At 50.5% G+C, this 16444-nt stretch overlaps 3 protein-coding genes across 3 annotated transcripts in view; 2 read left to right on the top strand and 1 right to left on the bottom strand.

Moving 5' to 3' along the window:
• LOC130534287 (signal-induced proliferation-associated 1-like protein 2) overlaps nt 1-6645 on the bottom strand; it is a 61444-nt gene extending 54799 nt beyond the window's left edge. The window contains exon 1 of the mRNA XM_057048313.1: nt 6454-6645. The gene's annotated coding sequence lies outside the window, so the exon portion shown is untranslated. The remainder of the gene's footprint in view (nt 1-6453) is intronic.
• Nucleotides 6646-6964: 319 nt separating this feature from the next.
• On the top strand, nt 6965-9716 carry map10 (microtubule associated protein 10). Its single transcript, XM_057048403.1, has one exon. It carries the CDS (start codon nt 7270-7272, stop codon nt 9556-9558), a length of 2289 nt encoding a protein of 762 aa, XP_056904383.1. The 5' UTR covers nt 6965-7269; the 3' UTR covers nt 9559-9716.
• Nucleotides 9717-9959: 243 nt separating this feature from the next.
• Nucleotides 9960-14178, top strand: ntpcr (nucleoside-triphosphatase, cancer-related). Its single transcript, XM_057048404.1, has 6 exons — nt 9960-10084; nt 11980-12142; nt 12207-12309; nt 12404-12613; nt 13549-13650; nt 13811-14178. The coding sequence occupies exons 1-5, from the start codon at nt 10051-10053 to the stop codon at nt 13624-13626; spliced, it is 588 nt and encodes a 195-aa protein (XP_056904384.1). The 5' UTR covers nt 9960-10050; the 3' UTR covers nt 13627-13650; nt 13811-14178.
• The last annotated feature ends 2266 nt before the right edge of the window (nt 14179-16444 follow it).

Below are 16444 nucleotides of genomic sequence, written 5' to 3'. Positions count from 1 at the left end.
GGGACGGGGGGTGGGGGTGGGGGGGGTTCTGAATGAGGACTTCCTGTGGCTGCAGGGCGGAGGATCTTCCAGGGGTCCCAACAAACGGTGACAAATGTCCCCAGCTGTGTTACGCAACTTCCTTCTCCTCAGCTTCGCTTCCTTTAAGGCCAAAAACCCAAGATGAAGGCTGGAGCCCACGAGACAACGCTCCCTGGGGCATTAGCGCTTCCAGTGCCCTTGGGGGGGGGGGGGGGGGGGGAGGGGGAGGAGGGGAGGGGAGGAGGAAGGGGGGAGGGAAGGGGGGAGGAAGAGGGGGGAGGGAAGGAGGGGGAGGAAGGAGGGAAGGAGGGGGAGAGGGAGGGAGGAAGGAGGGAAGGAGGGGGAGGAGGAAGGGGGGAGGAAGAGGGGGGGAGGAAGGGGGGAGGAAGAGGGGGAGGGGGGAAGGGAGGAGGGAGGGAAGGAGGGGGATGAAGAGGAGGATGAGGGCTCTGATTGACAGGTGATTCCAGAGGTCATGAAAATAGAGACAGAAAAGAGCCGAGTGTCCAGATCCTTGTCCTATCATGGACCAGCAGCCTGTCGCTCCAGATCCTGGTCCTATCATGGACCAGCAGCCTGTCGCTCCAGATCCTGGTCCTATCATGGACCAGCAGCCTGTCGCTCCAGATCCTGGTCCTATCATGGACCAGCAGCCTGTCGCTCCAGATCCTGGTCCTATCATGGACCAGCAGCCTGTCGCTCCAGATCCTGGTCCTATCATGGACCAGCAGCCTGTCGCTCCAGATCCTGGTCCTATCATGGACCAGCAGCCTGTCGCTCCAGATCCTGGTCCTGTCATGTTGAGTATTTGGACTTCCTGTTGAAACATTCGGTGTTCCAGCAAATGAAACAACAAGCTTAGTTCCTACATTGGTGTCATTCCCACTTTAGGAGACAATCTCACACCCACTTGGAAAAGCAAGTAGCCGGAACTTCTGGGACAGGAGGTCAAACTGTCATTTGATAGATGAATCACAGGAACGAAAACTGCAAGTGTGAAGGGAGAGATTTCCCAACACAACCACACTTCCTCCTTTTTCCTCTCCCATGGGAAAATGGGCAACATGAAAGGAAGTGACACAAACAGGCCCCGCCCACAGGTGATAAGGGCCCCTCCCCTTAAGCAGCTGATACCGATAAAACAAATAATCCACAAACCCACAACACGGATTTCTCATTCTGGACTTGGGTAGTTGTTTTTCCTTCTTACAGATTTAATAATCTTATTTATGCTCTTTTTCTTCCATTTCTTTTCTAAGCAGTCGATTGACCAACCAATATTAATTACAAGCTGTTTTGCTGATTTACTGTTGGTGTAGTTTTTGGTCACTAAAAATCTGCTTTCGAGCGTAAGGTCAGCGAGCGTGACGTTTGACATGATGTCAAGGTCGGAGGTCAACCCTGCTGATGCGGAGCCTATGGGAACGCATGAGAGCACAGTGATTATTTCTTACGTGTAACGCTAATTAGCCACTAATGTTTGCTGCTAAGACCAATTTCACAATCATTAGTGCTCAATGCACAGAGGTGGACATGATGCCAACCACATGCACGGACGTGTGTGTGTGTGGTGTGTGTGTGTAAAATTCCAGTGTCAGTCAGAGGTTGATGGAAAATTAAAGAATTGCATCGTGGAAGAACGTTGAAACAAGTTTATGCGTCGTGGTTTAATTGATCCGCGGAATGACTGAAGCTGTGTGTGTGTGTGTGGTGTGTGTGTGTGTGTGTGTGTGTGTGTGTGTGTGTGCTGAAGCAAATATAGTGAAGGCTGTGCGTACAGATGTAGGGAAACTACTTTAAATTCACTTCAGCCTGGCTGAACCTTTCTGTTCAGTAACAAGTGCAAAAACTTTAACCATCAGTAGCTCAAGCACACACATGCACATGCCCGTGCACGTGCACACACACTAAAGTAAAGCAATTAATGGCACATCTGTCACAGCTGTGCTTCATTTGATTTGATCATCACCCTGCACCAGGAAGGAGTCACTCTATTTTTACACTTTCAGACACTCGTCCACTGGAAATGTGCTCTGATGTGAGGTGAATTAGACATTGAAGGGCCAAGATGCACGTGCACGTGTGGATGCTGCAGTGAGTCAGGATGGAAAAGAAATAAGGAATTCATAATCATTGGCCAACTAAAAAATCCCTGCAGGCTGGTTGGGAGAAGATACCATAATTATTTGGAAGAACATATGTAGGATTGAGGATTGGTTTGTTTTAATTGATGGGGCGTTTGGAACCGGCTGGGCCGCCTGCAGTCACGTCCGCCTGTTCAGACGGACCCTTTCTTTTTTCGCTACAGTAGGGAGGAGGAATGCACAGCAGCCCTGAACCAAATCCCTTCTTATCTCCTGTTGGAGGTTGAAAGGGAGCCCAGAGGTCAGCTGGTGCACTGGGAGGCACACAGACTGGGTTAACCCCACGGGTCACCACTGGTCCTTGGACTCACCAGCAATCGGGTTAATGACTGTCCAGCTCCGTCCCCGTTGTGTGTTGTTAACAGAACCATTGGCAAAACATACGGGGGGTCCAGCAACATTCACTGGCCCCTTCCACATCACCCTTGATACAGACACTAATGAGGCCCAGAGGGAACAGAAGGTGCCGACATTCTTCTGGACACGACACATATTTGTTTGCATCTGTGCACGAGCACGAGGTTTCCACGAGCGCCACTGTTTAATCACCGGCAGGGTGAAACAAAGACAGACCCTCGGACAGTTGTCTTGAAGACATATTAGACAATTCTCAGCAGGAACAGAGGATCCACTACTGGGTCTGATGTCAAACACCTTTGTTGTTAGTGGTGGAACGCTGTGTCGGGATTATTCCACCCGAAAATCTCTCGCATCACAACACTTTGTAATTGTTGAAGCGGCAGTGTCCGGATGTCTCGTCGATGATTAACGTGAACGCGCCTCTTCGCCCGTGGTTCCACCACACATAGCACGAACACTGAAGCCCTCCTTTCTGCTGCTGACATCATCCAGTGGATTAATGAACGCTTGTCAGATGGAAACACATTTTTCAGCAACAAACGTGTTGATATTGAAGACAACATCTATAAATCACTGTCACACGGTGAAGATTGTGCACGGTTATTTATGTCTGGACTCTGTGCGAACACCATGCCACAGGGCCAAAGGATAATAGAAGGAGGAAGAATGGACAGGGTAAAGTCTAGGATGTCGTCATGGCACCTGTCACGTGACACCTGACACGTCTGTGATATGGTGCCCTGTTGTAGATGTTCAGGCTTTACAATGTGCTCAACACTCCGCTGCCTCCTCCTCACACCAGCAACAGAAGGCAATCAACGCTTGACTCCTGCCACCCCGCCACGTGCACCGTCCACCCCCCCTCCCACACCGGGCTGACGCACGATCAGGCAGGAAATCAAATAAAGAAGAGTAGAGCCGACCCGTTGTCCAGGGGATGAAGGACGGCGGTACGAGCGCAGCTAAACTAACAGCACACAACAATCAACGGAGCCCTGAGCAGCGCCTCCATTACAGCAACGTGAGGTAAAGAGCTGAAGCCAACAGGCACCTCAGAACAAACAGGGGGCATTTCAGCATAGGATGGGGTCAGGGTTAGGGTTAGTTAGGGTTAGTTAGGGTTAGTCAACTCATGGTTAGGGTTAGAGTTAGGTTAGTCAGGGTTAGGGTCAGTCAGGGTTAGGGTTAGTCAGGGTTAGGGTTAGTCAGGGTTAGGGTTAGTCAGGGTTAGTCAGGGTTAGGGTTAGTCAGCTCATGGGTTAGGGTTAGTCAGCTCATGGTTAGGGTTAGTCAGTTCATGGTTAGGGTTAGGGTTAGTCAGCTCATGGGTTAGGGTTAGTCAGCTCATGGTTAGGGTTAGGGTTAGTCAGCTCATGCTTAGGGTTAGAGTTAGGGTCAGTCAGGGTTAGGGTTAGTCAGGGTCAGGGTTAGTCAGGGTTAGGGTTAGCATTAGGGTTAGTCAGCTCATGGTTAGGGTTAGAGTTAGGGTTAGTCAGGGTTAGGGTTAGTCAGCTCATGGGTTAGGGTTAGTGGGTCAGAACGAGTTAGGGTTAGGGTTAGTCAGCTCATGGTTATTGCCAACAGAACCCACGAATGGACCAATCGGACCTCAACGCTCCGACCACGGAGCAGTTTGAGCCCCCCTACCCACTCGAGGGAATAAAATGAAAAGCTTATTATTCAGTTTCCCCACATCTGTACGCACATCATGAATGTGGTTTGATTTGCTCCCCACTTCCATCGGAAGGAGACCCGAGTTGGAACGGAATCCTAATTCATAAAAAAAGCAATCAACCAGTGACGGCATCTTTCCCTGGTGGTGATGAGCGGGCTTAAACCCTTCCAGACTACTATCAAAACAAAGGCCGTCAAATAAGGTGAGGAGAAAATCCGGCTCCCACCACAGCATGTGACCTCCTGGGGGCGGTTGGGTGGCCCGGGCAGCCAGCACAGGCCGCACCAGGTATCCTGATCCCTGTCACACTTGGTTTAGGGTCCTCCTGTGATTAGAGAAAGGTGACATGGCTTTAGCCCAAGAGAGCAGACCGCCGCTGCAGGCGGGTTGGCTTCTCCCGTACACCCACTAACCAGCACACCGGCAGCAAAGCAGCGTGGGAACTGAGGCAAAGATGGAGAAAAGTGAAAAAACAGTCTGAAAGCACAAAGGGGAGTTGGGTAAAAACCAGACTTCCATTAGCCGCCACATAAAGGAAATCCCCGGCCAGCTTGTGCCGTGCTTATTCTATGCTACGCTAATATCTTTACAGGCCATTTCTGGGTCACAAACACGACATGTCAGCTGTAACGCTAGCCCAGCGTCTCTGAGCCCACGGGGCCAGAAGACATCCTAACCAGCTTTGCAACGATAACAACTGCCTAGAGCCTCCAGGCATCTCAGGAAGCCGTTTCTCTGCCAATCCTGACAGATGCCGCATTGTTCAGCTGAGTGCACAAAGTGCACGTAACTTTATTTTGAAAGACATCTCTACCTGGCTCAATTACCCACTGTCAGCTCAGCCATGCAGTGAGCAATCAATATGCTCCAGAACAAATCTTTGAGGGGCCCTTTGTGCACCCTATGATGAGTTTTCCTGTGGGTTAGAGGGTTAGAAGAGAGGAAAGACCTGCAGCAGATCACCAAGACCTGCAGCAGGGCCCATGGGTGCTCCTCTCCCACCCCTGGAACAGATACTCTGCTTGGCTGAGGAACCGGGCCAAATATATCAGGTCCAACAAGTCGCAGGTTCAGGTTAAGGCAGGTTCAGGGTCATGAGGACACGGACAGAAAGACCAAAAAATAGCTTTTCCCCAGGGCCAGAAAAGCTCCTCTGCTAGTTGGACTGCACCTTGCCTACAGTGTTGTTGTACATGACTGTACATCCTGCATCATATCTCCTAGAGATCACTCATTTATTCATTGTTAATATTTATACTTTATGTCTATTGAGGTTACTTATCTGTTGCTGTGATAACAAGAGTTTAAAGACTCCATCATCCATCTATGGAGACATGTTTGGACTTGATCTATTTGGAGATCAGAACTGCTTCTTATGTCGTTGGTGTGCATCTATGAGGAGAGAAACGTGCAGGCAGAACTTTATACAAGAAGAACGCAGCGGATATGCTGCTAGAAGATAAACAGCGTTTTCTTTAACTTGTCCTTTCTTTAACTTGGTGTATACAGCAGGGTGCATGTTGAACACACTCCCGGAGCAGCTGCACTCATCCCAGGACACATCCAGGAATATTTATGGGGGATCCAAACAACTCTGATGATGGGAAACGGTCCTTGGACCCACCGGTCAAGCTCGCTGCTGCAGAACCAAACATGTGCACACAGACAACAGCCGTGCGCGTCGCTTTAACAATCGGCATCGAGCATTCAAAACGACAATTGGGGCTCTGATGAGCAGGAACGCGAGACGACCGTGACATCTATCGCCCCCACGCGCAGCCGCGAGCGGCTTCATTCACAAATACCGGATTCTCCACGCAAACCCACTACAAAGCACCCACATCACGCACGGGCGTGTGCGCCACAAAGACATGACGTCAACCTGCGATAACGGCCGAAAAAAAGAAGTCTCCGAACAGGAGGTGATGCGGCGCGGCTGCGCGCGGCTGCGCGCGGCTGCGCGCGGCTGCGTGGCTGGAGGTCCACGAGCGTTTCTCGGGGCTTCTGCACGAGGCTCGCGGGCTTGTAAGTAAATAAACAAACCAACAAAGACGTCAGCACCACCAGACTGCCCTTTATCGCTCTCTATAAGCTGATGGTTTTACACACTCCGCACTCTTTTCCGATAACTTTGTAAATCCCCCCAGTTTGGGGGTCGACAGGCTGACCACTTTCTACGGCTTTTCCTCGCGCTCCGACACAGCTCTACTTGCTACTCCGGCTCGGAGGCGTTCGGCCGACGGTTTTTCTTACCTTAAAGGTGAACGCCGTTGTGTCCGGCTTCCGGCTGCATGAACGCCGTCACTTATCCGTTTTGGTAGGCAGCGAAAGCTGTGCGACCCGCCGCGCCTCACATCGCCGTGCCAGGCTCCAGACTGAGGTCGCTCCGCCAGCCGAGCTCCGTCCAGCACCGCTGACACGCGCTGGGAACGCTCAGGCTCCGCCCACACGACGCCGGTTCGAGTCCCGCGGGGCCGGTTCCTCCGCTAATCTCCGCTGTTGTAGCGCAAATATTTATAGGGTTCATGGCGACACAAGCGAAACATTGCGTGCAACTGAACGTGCTCGATGATGTGTAGGTGCGATGCCTTTGTTGTTATGCGCGAGACCGTATTCCAGGGAAAGTAGTCCCGCAGTGGCACCATCTGGGCAGAAGCAGCAAAGAATCTCTCGAGACTTTTTTAGCCTTTATTTACCTTCCTGAAGATATACATATCTACACACAGCAAACCAAACCTCACAATAAAGGTAGGGAAATAGAGAGGGGTGTGTGTGTGTGTGTGTGTGTGTGAGAGAGAGAGAGAGAGAGAGAGAGAGAGAAAGAGAGAAAGAAGTGAGCCAGTAATTCGGATTTCGTTCGCAAAATATCTATTTTTTTGTGTTTTCAGTAAATGCATGGGCCCGGGGGGGGGGGGGGTTGACCTGAGCTAAAATCCGGACGTGACGTAGAAGGTCTGCGACAGTAAATCGTTTCCATGGAACCGAGAGAAGCCAATTATTGGAACTACCAAAACAGCTACAGCTTAACGTTTAGCTTCGTTGCTGACCTATTTTGTCTCACTTTGCACAATGTCTGCACAACAAAACGGAGGCAATATGGAGACGTTGTTGTTTTCGTTGGAGATTTTGATCCGAAGCGTCCGCATTGAGAGAGAATGCGACACTTCCGGTGAGCTGGCGGTCGGAGTGCGCCTGCTGGATTTCCCGACGCTGCTGATTTATCAACAGCAGAAAAGCAGTGATGGAATCATTGAAGGTGAATACATCTTTAACAGGGGCAAGTGTTGTTTCTTCAAAATGAACATACATTCAGTCCACAACCAGCTCTCCAACACCCCTCTCTATGCAATGGTACTGGATGTAAAGGAGGACATTCCTAAATTACTCGGGACCTCGCTCATTTCATTGTCAAAAGTGATGGACAGGATCAGGGTGGATGTGACTGATCATGGTGCTGCTTCGTCCTCTTACGGTGAAAGGGGCCGTTTCAGTATCTGCAGCTTTGATGGGGAGAAGATTGGATCAATTTCTCTCAGTTATAAACTGCTAAATCTGGGAGTTGGTTTGCTACCGCATGTTGCAGACAGCAGCAGTATGAAGAGTGTCGGTATTCGAGGAAAACAAGGTGACTGTGTTGCAGGGACCATCAGATCTTTGCCTCCAGAGAGCGGTAGTGACTGCTCACCCCCTGTAAGTGACAATGAGTTAGTCGTAGACGATGCTTGTTTGGACAGTAAGAACTTTAACAGCCACAGTGATCACACAGAAACTGATGCCAACTGGGAAGATTTCACAGTATTTTGCCCACCGTATCTTTTCTTCTCTAATACCTCAGAGGAGAAGTATAAAAAGCAACAAGAGGCCCACAGTTTACTGAATCTTGACTTGGGACCACTAGCATTCGAGGACACCTACACAGAAGAGGATACTGTTGAGAAAATAGATCCAAATACTCCAGCTCTAAGAGTGAAATATGAGGAAAACCTTTTAAGAAACCAACAAACCCAAACCAGTGAGCTAACATCAAGCGAGTTGGGGGGAGCTTTACAACAGTTGCCCCTGCTGAATGCCCTGCTCGTGGAGCTGTCACAGCTGAATAATCCAAATCTGCCAAAACCTTTACTGATCCATCCAAATCTTGCATGGATTTACAGACCAGCATCCACAGAACCTTCCACCAGACATGGAAGCAAAGCACAAATGAGACCAACCGAGGCAATGCAGAAGACTAGACTGCAGGCTGGCTCTTTAAAGCATTTCCATACTCCAAGAACCTGTTCTGCACCAGCGTGTAGGGCTGCAAAAGAGACAAACCAGAAGGAACAACCTCCACCCAAGAATAAAAGCTCCAGGACAAGTCCTGGGAAGAAGCTCGTGTTCGGCACCACCCGAGCATTTCAGCTAAGGCTAAAGAACGTTTTGCATCTTAGAGAGAACCACTGTGAATGTGTGAACGTTACAATGAGCAAAGAACAACCACGTGTGGAGACGAGAAGGACCATGAGGTCTGCAGGAAGGAAACTGGCAGGGGAGCAGCGTGAAAGTCTCAATGACAATACTGAGATGGCGAAACACAGCAAACCGTGGGAGAAAGAACAAGACGGACGTCTTTCAGGAAAGTCAGACAAATCAGCGTCGGATGGAGACGCGACAGTTGTTAATGTGGATTTTGACACTGTTGGGAGAAATGTCACCAATGAAAATCAGTCCAATGTGAGTCAAACACCGTCCGAGTCTGGAGAGCATGCCAGAGAACGCGAGTCCCCAGCAGGGAGCAGACGGTACGGCGCCGCCTTTTCACACTCCAGCGTGGACGACCACGAGGAAGCCGACTACAGTGATGACTTCAACAGCCTTCATGCTAGTGATGCCCCCTCGCCCAACCCTGAGAGTAGCCTGGAGTCCTCCAGAGCCAAGACCCCGAGGTCTCCGTTCAGTCCTGACGCCTGTCACTCTGGTTCTGAGCGTGTCAGAACTGCGCCCACCCCCCTGCCAACCAAATCCTCTGGCTCTCCTCAACACTCCCTCAGTGGCAGGCGCCTCATACGGCCTCGAACCACCACCTCGGCCTTGAGCTTGTCCTCGGATGACGTCCAAGTGGACGGGTCATTGTCATCGCAAACCAGAATCAATTCCAGAAAACAGGCAGCGGGATCAAGCTCCGGCACCGACAGCTGGACGTCCCGAGGAGGTGGAATCAGCAAGTCGGCCCAAAGCAGCAGCCCGGCTCAGGGACTTTGTGCACAGTTCCAGTCCTCCGAGGAGCTCATGGATGACCTGGGAACTCTGAACTTTAGAAAGGAATGTCAGAACATATCTGATTTATTAGCCAGCAACCTGCCTGCTTACACTATATAAAGACATAAACATGGAATATCAAAAATTGTATGTGTTCAAATAAATGTGTGTTTTTTTAAAAGCAGGATGGAATAGGCACTGGCCACGCTAACGAGGATGGAAAACGCCTCCATACCATTTATGCAAATCTTTTAAGATACAAACTTTCATTTCCAGCAGAGCTGTCGGTGCTCCTCGTTTCATAGTGGGGGGGGGGGGGGGGGGGGGGGGGGGTATTTATCCATGAGATAATTTCTGAATTTCAGTGTAAAGTTATTAAACGTTGGTTAAAAAATAAAGGAATTTTAAAGGTAATGTTTTCTGTTTTTAAAAGCAAAACATTATTGAAGTCAACATATTCGTGTGATTGTAACAGTTAAAATAGTTAAATAAGCAAACTGTTCCATAAATGAACCCTGTTGCGCGGTTGCGTGCTGTCCCCACTGCGCATGCGCACGCTCGGTCTGTGCGGAAGTGCTGCAGTATTTTGTCGAGCAGAAGAAAGAAGCTGAGATGTTTAAACACGTTTTTCTGACTGGACCTCCAGGTATGTCCTCATGTCTCCTGATGCTGAGAGGTTAAAACCGAGTTCCGCAGCTTCAGTCATTCCGCGGATCGATTTAACTTGTTTTAACGTTCTTCCCCGGTGCAATTTTTGCATTTTCCATCAACCTCTGACTGACACTGGAATTTTACACACACACACACGCACACACATATAAATGTGTATATGTACTGCTCAAAAAAATTAGAGGAACACTTCGAAAACACATCAGATCTAAACGGAGGGGGGATTGATCTTGAATATCCTGATTAAAAAGTAGGTGATGTATTAGTAACAAAATGATGCCACATAATTTGATAGAAATGAAATGATCCCCCTATAGGGGGGGGGGGGGGGGGGGTCGAAGACACCCCAGAAATGATGCAGCAGACGGGTCCATTTAGCCAAAATGTCACTGTAGCAACTCACAATGATCCTCAGGAGTTTGTGTGGCCCCCACCTGCTGGTCCGCATGCCTGACAACGTCGGGGCTCCTACTGAGACCACGAATGGTGTCCTGGGGGATCTCCTCCCAGATCTGGACCAGGGCATCACTGAGCCCCTGGACAGGCTGAGGATCAACCTGGATGGACCTAAACATAAGGTCCCAGAGGTGTTCTATTGGGTTTAGGTCAGGTGAACGTGGGGCCAGCCAATGGTATCAATTCCTTCATCCTCCAGGAACTGCCTGCAGACTCTAGCCACATGAGGGTGAGGGTTAGGACCAGGAGGAACCCAGGAGGAACCCAGGAGGAACCCAGGTCCCCAAGCAGCAGCGTAGGTTCTGACAGTGGGTCCACCTAATAGCAGTCAGGGTGCCATTATCTAACCTGCAGAGGTCTGTGCGTCCTTCCAGGGATATGCCTCCCCAGACCACCACTGACCCACCACCAAACCGGTCCTGCTGAGTGATGTTGGGCAGCATAACGTTCTCCACGGCGTCTCCAGACCCTTTAACATCTGTCGCATGTGCTCAGGCTGAACCTGCTCTCATCGGTGAAGAGCACAGGGCGCCAGGGGCCTAGTGGCCAGTTCTGGTGGTCCATGGCAAATGCCAGTCGAGCTCTGCGGTGCTGGGCAGTGAGCACAGGGTCCACTACAGGACGTGGGGCCCTCGGGCCACCGGCCTGGAGCCTGATTGGTCAGAAACACTCACACCAGTGGCCTGCTGGAGGTCATTTTGTAGGGCTCATGTGCTCATCCTGTCCCCCCCTGCACAAAGGAGCAGATACCGATCCTGCTGAGGGTTTCAGGACCTTCTACGGCCCTGTCCAGCTCTCCTGGAGTAACTACCCGTCTCCTGGAATCTCCTCCATGCTCTTGAGACTGTGCAACCTCTGTAGCATCCAGGTCCCGCACCATGCTATCAACAGAGATGCTGATCCAAGCCAAATGAAGAACTCGAGCAGCAGAAAGTCAGTCAGTAAAAATCAGCCAAAGGAGGTGAGGAGGGAAACGTATCAGCGGCCTCCTGGTTTGGGGGCCGTCTCATTGTTGCCCTCTGATGCCCCTGGGGTTGATTTCATTAACAACAACGCAGCAGCAACTGATGAACAACCCCCGCTGCTACTGAACCGACCAGATCAATATCCCAGAAGTTTGACTGATAGGTTCCTAGACTCTGGTGATAAAGTGTTCCTCTCATTTTTTTGAGCAGTAAATATATATACGTGTGTGTGTGTGTGTGTGTTTAATTGCTGCAGTCAGTATGAGCCTTTTATATTTAGAATCTAATAAGATGTGAGCCAATTTCTGCCGTGTGACAGACCATTTCCTTTAGAATTTGGAATCAGCATAAACCCAGCAATAATCAGCCTGTAAAAGTAAAAACCTACTAAACGACTGCAGTAATGATGATGATGCGCGTTCATTTCACAGCATCGTTCCTTTGTTTCCAGGTGTTGGGAAAACCACTCTGGTCCACAAGGCCTGTGAAGCTCTCCGGTCCTCAGGGATGGAGGTGGAAGGCTTTTACACAGAGGAGGTCCGAGAGGGCGCCGGCAGAGTCGGCTTTGATGTGGTCACAGTGAGAGGAGAGAGGCGACCTTTGGCCAGACTCGGGTAACTCTGTCCCGTCCCCCCCCGTAGCCACATCTGTACCGACATTTTAAACTTTTATTTCCAGGGAGGTTTCCAGCTCAGCCCGGGGCAGACGGGGGCACACAGTGGGGCGGTATGTGGTCGACCTGCCTTCCTTTGAGAACCTGGCGCTCCCCCTTTTTAGCTCAGTACGGCAGCTCCACACGTCATCACTGCTGCACGCTCCTAAAAGGACCAGTAAGGTCCAACTGCTCAAGGTCGTGCTCCTTCATTCTCCTCCAGGTGGGCTCGGCGAACAGGGGCAGCAAAAAGGTGTTCGTAGTTGATGAAGTTGGCAAAATGGAGCTTTTCAGCCGGTCGTTCATCAGCTGTGTGAGACGGACTCTGGACGAGCCCTCCTGCACCATCCTGGGCACCGTCCCTGCTCCCAGGGGGAAGCCTCTCGCTCTGGTGGCGGAGGTCTGGAACCGGACAGATGTCAAGGTTTTCATCGTGAGTACAAGCACGAGCGGGGGGGGGGGGGGGGGGCATATTTGGGTCAGTAGCTGCAGCTCAACGTTTGCACTATATCTACTTATTCTGAGCGGCCGGTCAAGGCTGCTCGCTAATGCAAACGTGCTTTTCCGTGCATTATCCTCCTTCTGGGGCAGATTAATTCTAAATCATGCGTGTCTGATTCAACAACAAAGGGTGGGCTCGCGTGTCAGAATGATTCATCACGGAGGGGTCGGCTGTAGATATTATCATGCCAAACGCTAGGCGGCGTTGCGGGGGTTATCATTCCAAGGTCATGGGACATTACTGAAGCTTTCAACATATCAGATGTCATTTCAAAAGTGGGTCAGAGGTTATGTGGTTTGGGACTTGTCTTTCCATAATCACATCTTCATCATGTGGACGAGACGTTTGCGTTCTGACGCTCTGACCGTCTCTGACCGTCTCTGACCGTCTCTGACCCTCTCTGACCCGTCTCTGACCGTCTCTGACCCGTCTCTGACCCGTCTCTCTGACCGTCTCTGACCGTCTCTGACCCGTCTCTGACCGTCTCTGACCCGTCTTTGACCCGTCTCTGACCCTCTCTGACCCGTCTCTGACCGTCTCTGACCCGTCTCTGACCCTCTCTGACCCGTCTCTGACCGTCTCTGACCGTCTCTGACCCGTCTTTGACCCGTCTCTGACCCGTCTCTGACCCTCTCTGACCCTCTCTGACCGTCTCTGACCCGTCTCTGACCCGTCTCTGACCCTCTCTGACCCGTCTCTGACCCGTCTCTGACCCTCTCTGACCGTCTCTGACCCGTCTCTGACCCTCTCTGACCCGTCTCTGACCGTCTCTGACCCGTCTCTGACCCGTCTCTGACCGTCTCTGACCCGTCTCTGACCCGTCTCTCCAGTCCATCATGACATTTGCTGAAACGTTTCCTGTTCAGGTGTCCAAGGAGAACAGAGATGCTCTCCTACAAGACATTTTAGCTGCACTCCGTGACTGCCTGAGAGGACCCGCGTGAGGCGGCGCCGGCGCTCTACCACGGGTAAGACTGCAGCCTTTACGCTGAGTTTTCCAGCACACAAACACACGGTGACGTTAAGTGGCGCCTCACAGGTGGCAGGTTTGGACCCCATGAGCTGTTTAAGCGTTGGTGTGCCACGTGCACGCGTTCATGGAAGCTATTCCATTTTGTTCTCACGCAGCCTTAAAGTGGATCGCCTGCTGAATAATTGATAGCGAGCTGGAGCGCAGCGAGGCGGCTCGGATGGGAATGCCCTGTGCTCTCGGACCCAGATTCCTCCTTTTTCCCAGAGATCAGAGTCTAATTTCTCAGAGACTCTTGTGTTGAATTCAAATGTGTTGGAAAATGAAATCCACTCACAATGCTACATTTTGTTGGTAAGAAAGTAGCGTGCGTTTATTCATTTTTGCTTCTGGGATCTTCTGTTGTGTTTTGATGCACGGATTGTAACGCAGTCAATATTAACAGTGCCGATTATTCATCAACCTGTCCGGGAAAATAAATGCTAAATTTAGCTGAATAAATGGTTTCACTCCATGTGTAACAAGAGTTCTTTCTCCCCGTTCCTTTTCTGCTCATGAAACCAGGCTTTGCTACACGTGAAGGAAATTTATTGTTTTATTCATTGTTAAGTAACAGCAAACATTTCTGATTTTTTTAATAAAAAAAATCCCTTTTTAGAGCAGTCGGGTCGATCGATGGTCACTGGACTTTTTATTTCCGTGTTCTTGGCATTTTGCTGAGCGAACAGTGAGAATAATAATCCTGAAAGGAGCCGATAGTGGCAGCTACGCTACAAAGGAATAGCTTCACTTTAATCTGAGGGATTTGGGATTCCAGCTGGAGAGACAATGGAATTCCTATTCTCGTGCAGCCAGTTTACCTTAAGGGGTAAATAGGGGGATGCAGGATTTGGAAGAAATGAGGGATTCCTTGCCAAACACAAAGACAACTGGTGCGGGCTGTGGAGGTGAGGAAGACCTCTTGTCTGAGCTGGAGATGATCACGTTCATTGTAACCCTCTATGTTTTAGACCAAAAAGCAAAAAGAGTTTTAGAGCCACTGTTTGAGCTGGCAGACATGGAAACAAGGTTTTAAATAGAAGCTCTCAGCACGAAAGTATCCTGGGGTCATTTCAAAGTGAAATATGTGGAAAGCTCTTTCAGCTTGTGTTGTTTTTCTGGAAGTGAGACAATCTGTCTGGTTGGCTGCAGAGAGAGCTGCCAGCTGCTGCCTGCGTCAGGAGCGCTGCTGCGCCAGCATCTGTTCTCTGGACACGCGTCTGCATCAACTGGCACTAACACTTGCTGAATTAACGTTGCGTTAAATGGTCAAACTGCAGAACCCCCACAGCCCAGCAGGGCGGATGGGGGCAGCAAAGCTGCTGAAGGGGAGTGACTCCTCGTTGGGAGGTGCTGCACCCTGCAGCAGCATTATGCAACACAAGTAAAGCTGCCAGTTTCCCCAGTAAAGGGGCGACAGATGCAGACCACGTGTTGTGATATACCATAGAAATGTGGTGTATCATTTATAGCAGCGATTCTGAGGTGGAGCAGAGAAACCAACAGAACTGAGCAGTTTGCTAATGAATCTGCAGCCTTTAATGATGAAGAAGCTCAATAGCTAAAGGCCCCCCCCCCCCCCACACACACACAACATACACACCGTGGGTTTACCTGTAGCAGCCCCCCCCATGGTGGCGTCTCTGCAGAGAGACATCGGCATCGTCTCTGGGGGACAGATGTCTCTATGGCTCCGCTAGCCTGTAGCCAAGAAGCTTCCAACAATCCTGAAGGAAAGGGAGCTGGCTGGTGTGAGGTGGGGGGGTGAGGAGGTGCCGGAGCGTGGTCCAGGACATTTGTCTCCAGTTATTGCACTTTGTGGTACCAACCCAGGAGGGGCAGCGGCTCCAGAGGGCAGTCACACGATGATGGATACAGTTTTCCATGTATTGTTCCGAGACCACAATGTTCTTGAGCCTTTCGACGTTAACGTGTCTGTTTATTTCCCCGGATGGTCGTAAGATTTATTGAAAGATGTGGAGCTAAATCTTCTTATTGCCTTTCATTTCTCAGCTGTACTCGTCCACCTCCGGAGGACTTCTCAGCAACAGAATTGGTCCATAATCTAAATGTGCTAATGGAGGTTTAACGACCTCGACAGGTGGACAGTCCTTGGCGGAGGGGCTGCAGTCAAAGACGGTTTAGATGAAACCACTTCCACTCTCTTGCTGGTGATACTAACCATAACCCTACTTCAACCAGTCGGCCCATTACACCATTTCCATGGGCAGCCACGGCTCCTGGAGACCCGCTGTCCAGGCACTCCTTCCATGATCCTTCAGGTTGTTGTCATCAAAATCATTGGGATTTGATCCTTTAATGCTGTCGGAGGATGCAGGGATGTTTTACCGCAGCCTGCTTTCTGCCCCGTTCACACATTGTGTGTCCTCCACATTTGACCTCGGGTCTCTGAAGGTCAAACTCAGGAAGTCGTGCTCAGGGAGAAAGAACTCCTCCCCGAGCACGGTGCACACCATGCTTTTAGAGCAGGGGGGGGCAAATCCAGTCCTCGAGGGCCGGATCCAAGCCAGACCTTCTGTCCTACAGGTAAACACCTTCACCTGGGTGAAAGTGGTTTCTCCCTGGTAGGATGCAAAACCTGGCTGGATTACAGCCTTCATGGACTGGATTTGCCCATCAGAGGAGGTCAAATCTAGTCCTCGAGGCTTGGATCCGGCCCTCGATGCCCACCCCTGGTCTAGAGAATCTGGTCTTCTTAAACAATTTCATCAGAAGTTGAATCCAGAGGGGAA

The sequence above is a fragment of the Takifugu flavidus genome, chromosome 11 (assembly GCF_003711565.1).
Source record: "Takifugu flavidus isolate HTHZ2018 chromosome 11, ASM371156v2, whole genome shotgun sequence".
Lineage (NCBI taxonomy): Eukaryota > Metazoa > Chordata > Actinopteri > Tetraodontiformes > Tetraodontidae > Takifugu > Takifugu flavidus.
The sequence above is the reverse complement of the archived record's forward strand: the minus strand, read 5'-3'. Positions and strand labels throughout refer to the sequence as shown.

Coding starts and splice junctions, on each gene's coding strand:
- map10 (XM_057048403.1), top strand. CDS start 7,270: ATGTCTGCACAACAAAACGGAGGCAATATGGAGACGTTGTTGTTTTCG.
- ntpcr (XM_057048404.1), top strand. CDS start 10,051: ATGTTTAAACACGTTTTTCTGACTGGACCTCCAG. Junction 12,310..12,403: donor CGCTCCCCCTTTTTAGCTCA/GTACGGCAGCTC, acceptor ATTCTCCTCCAG/GTGGGCTCGGCGAACAGGGG. Junction 12,614..13,548: donor CAGATGTCAAGGTTTTCATC/GTGAGTACAAGC, acceptor TTTCCTGTTCAG/GTGTCCAAGGAGAACAGAGA.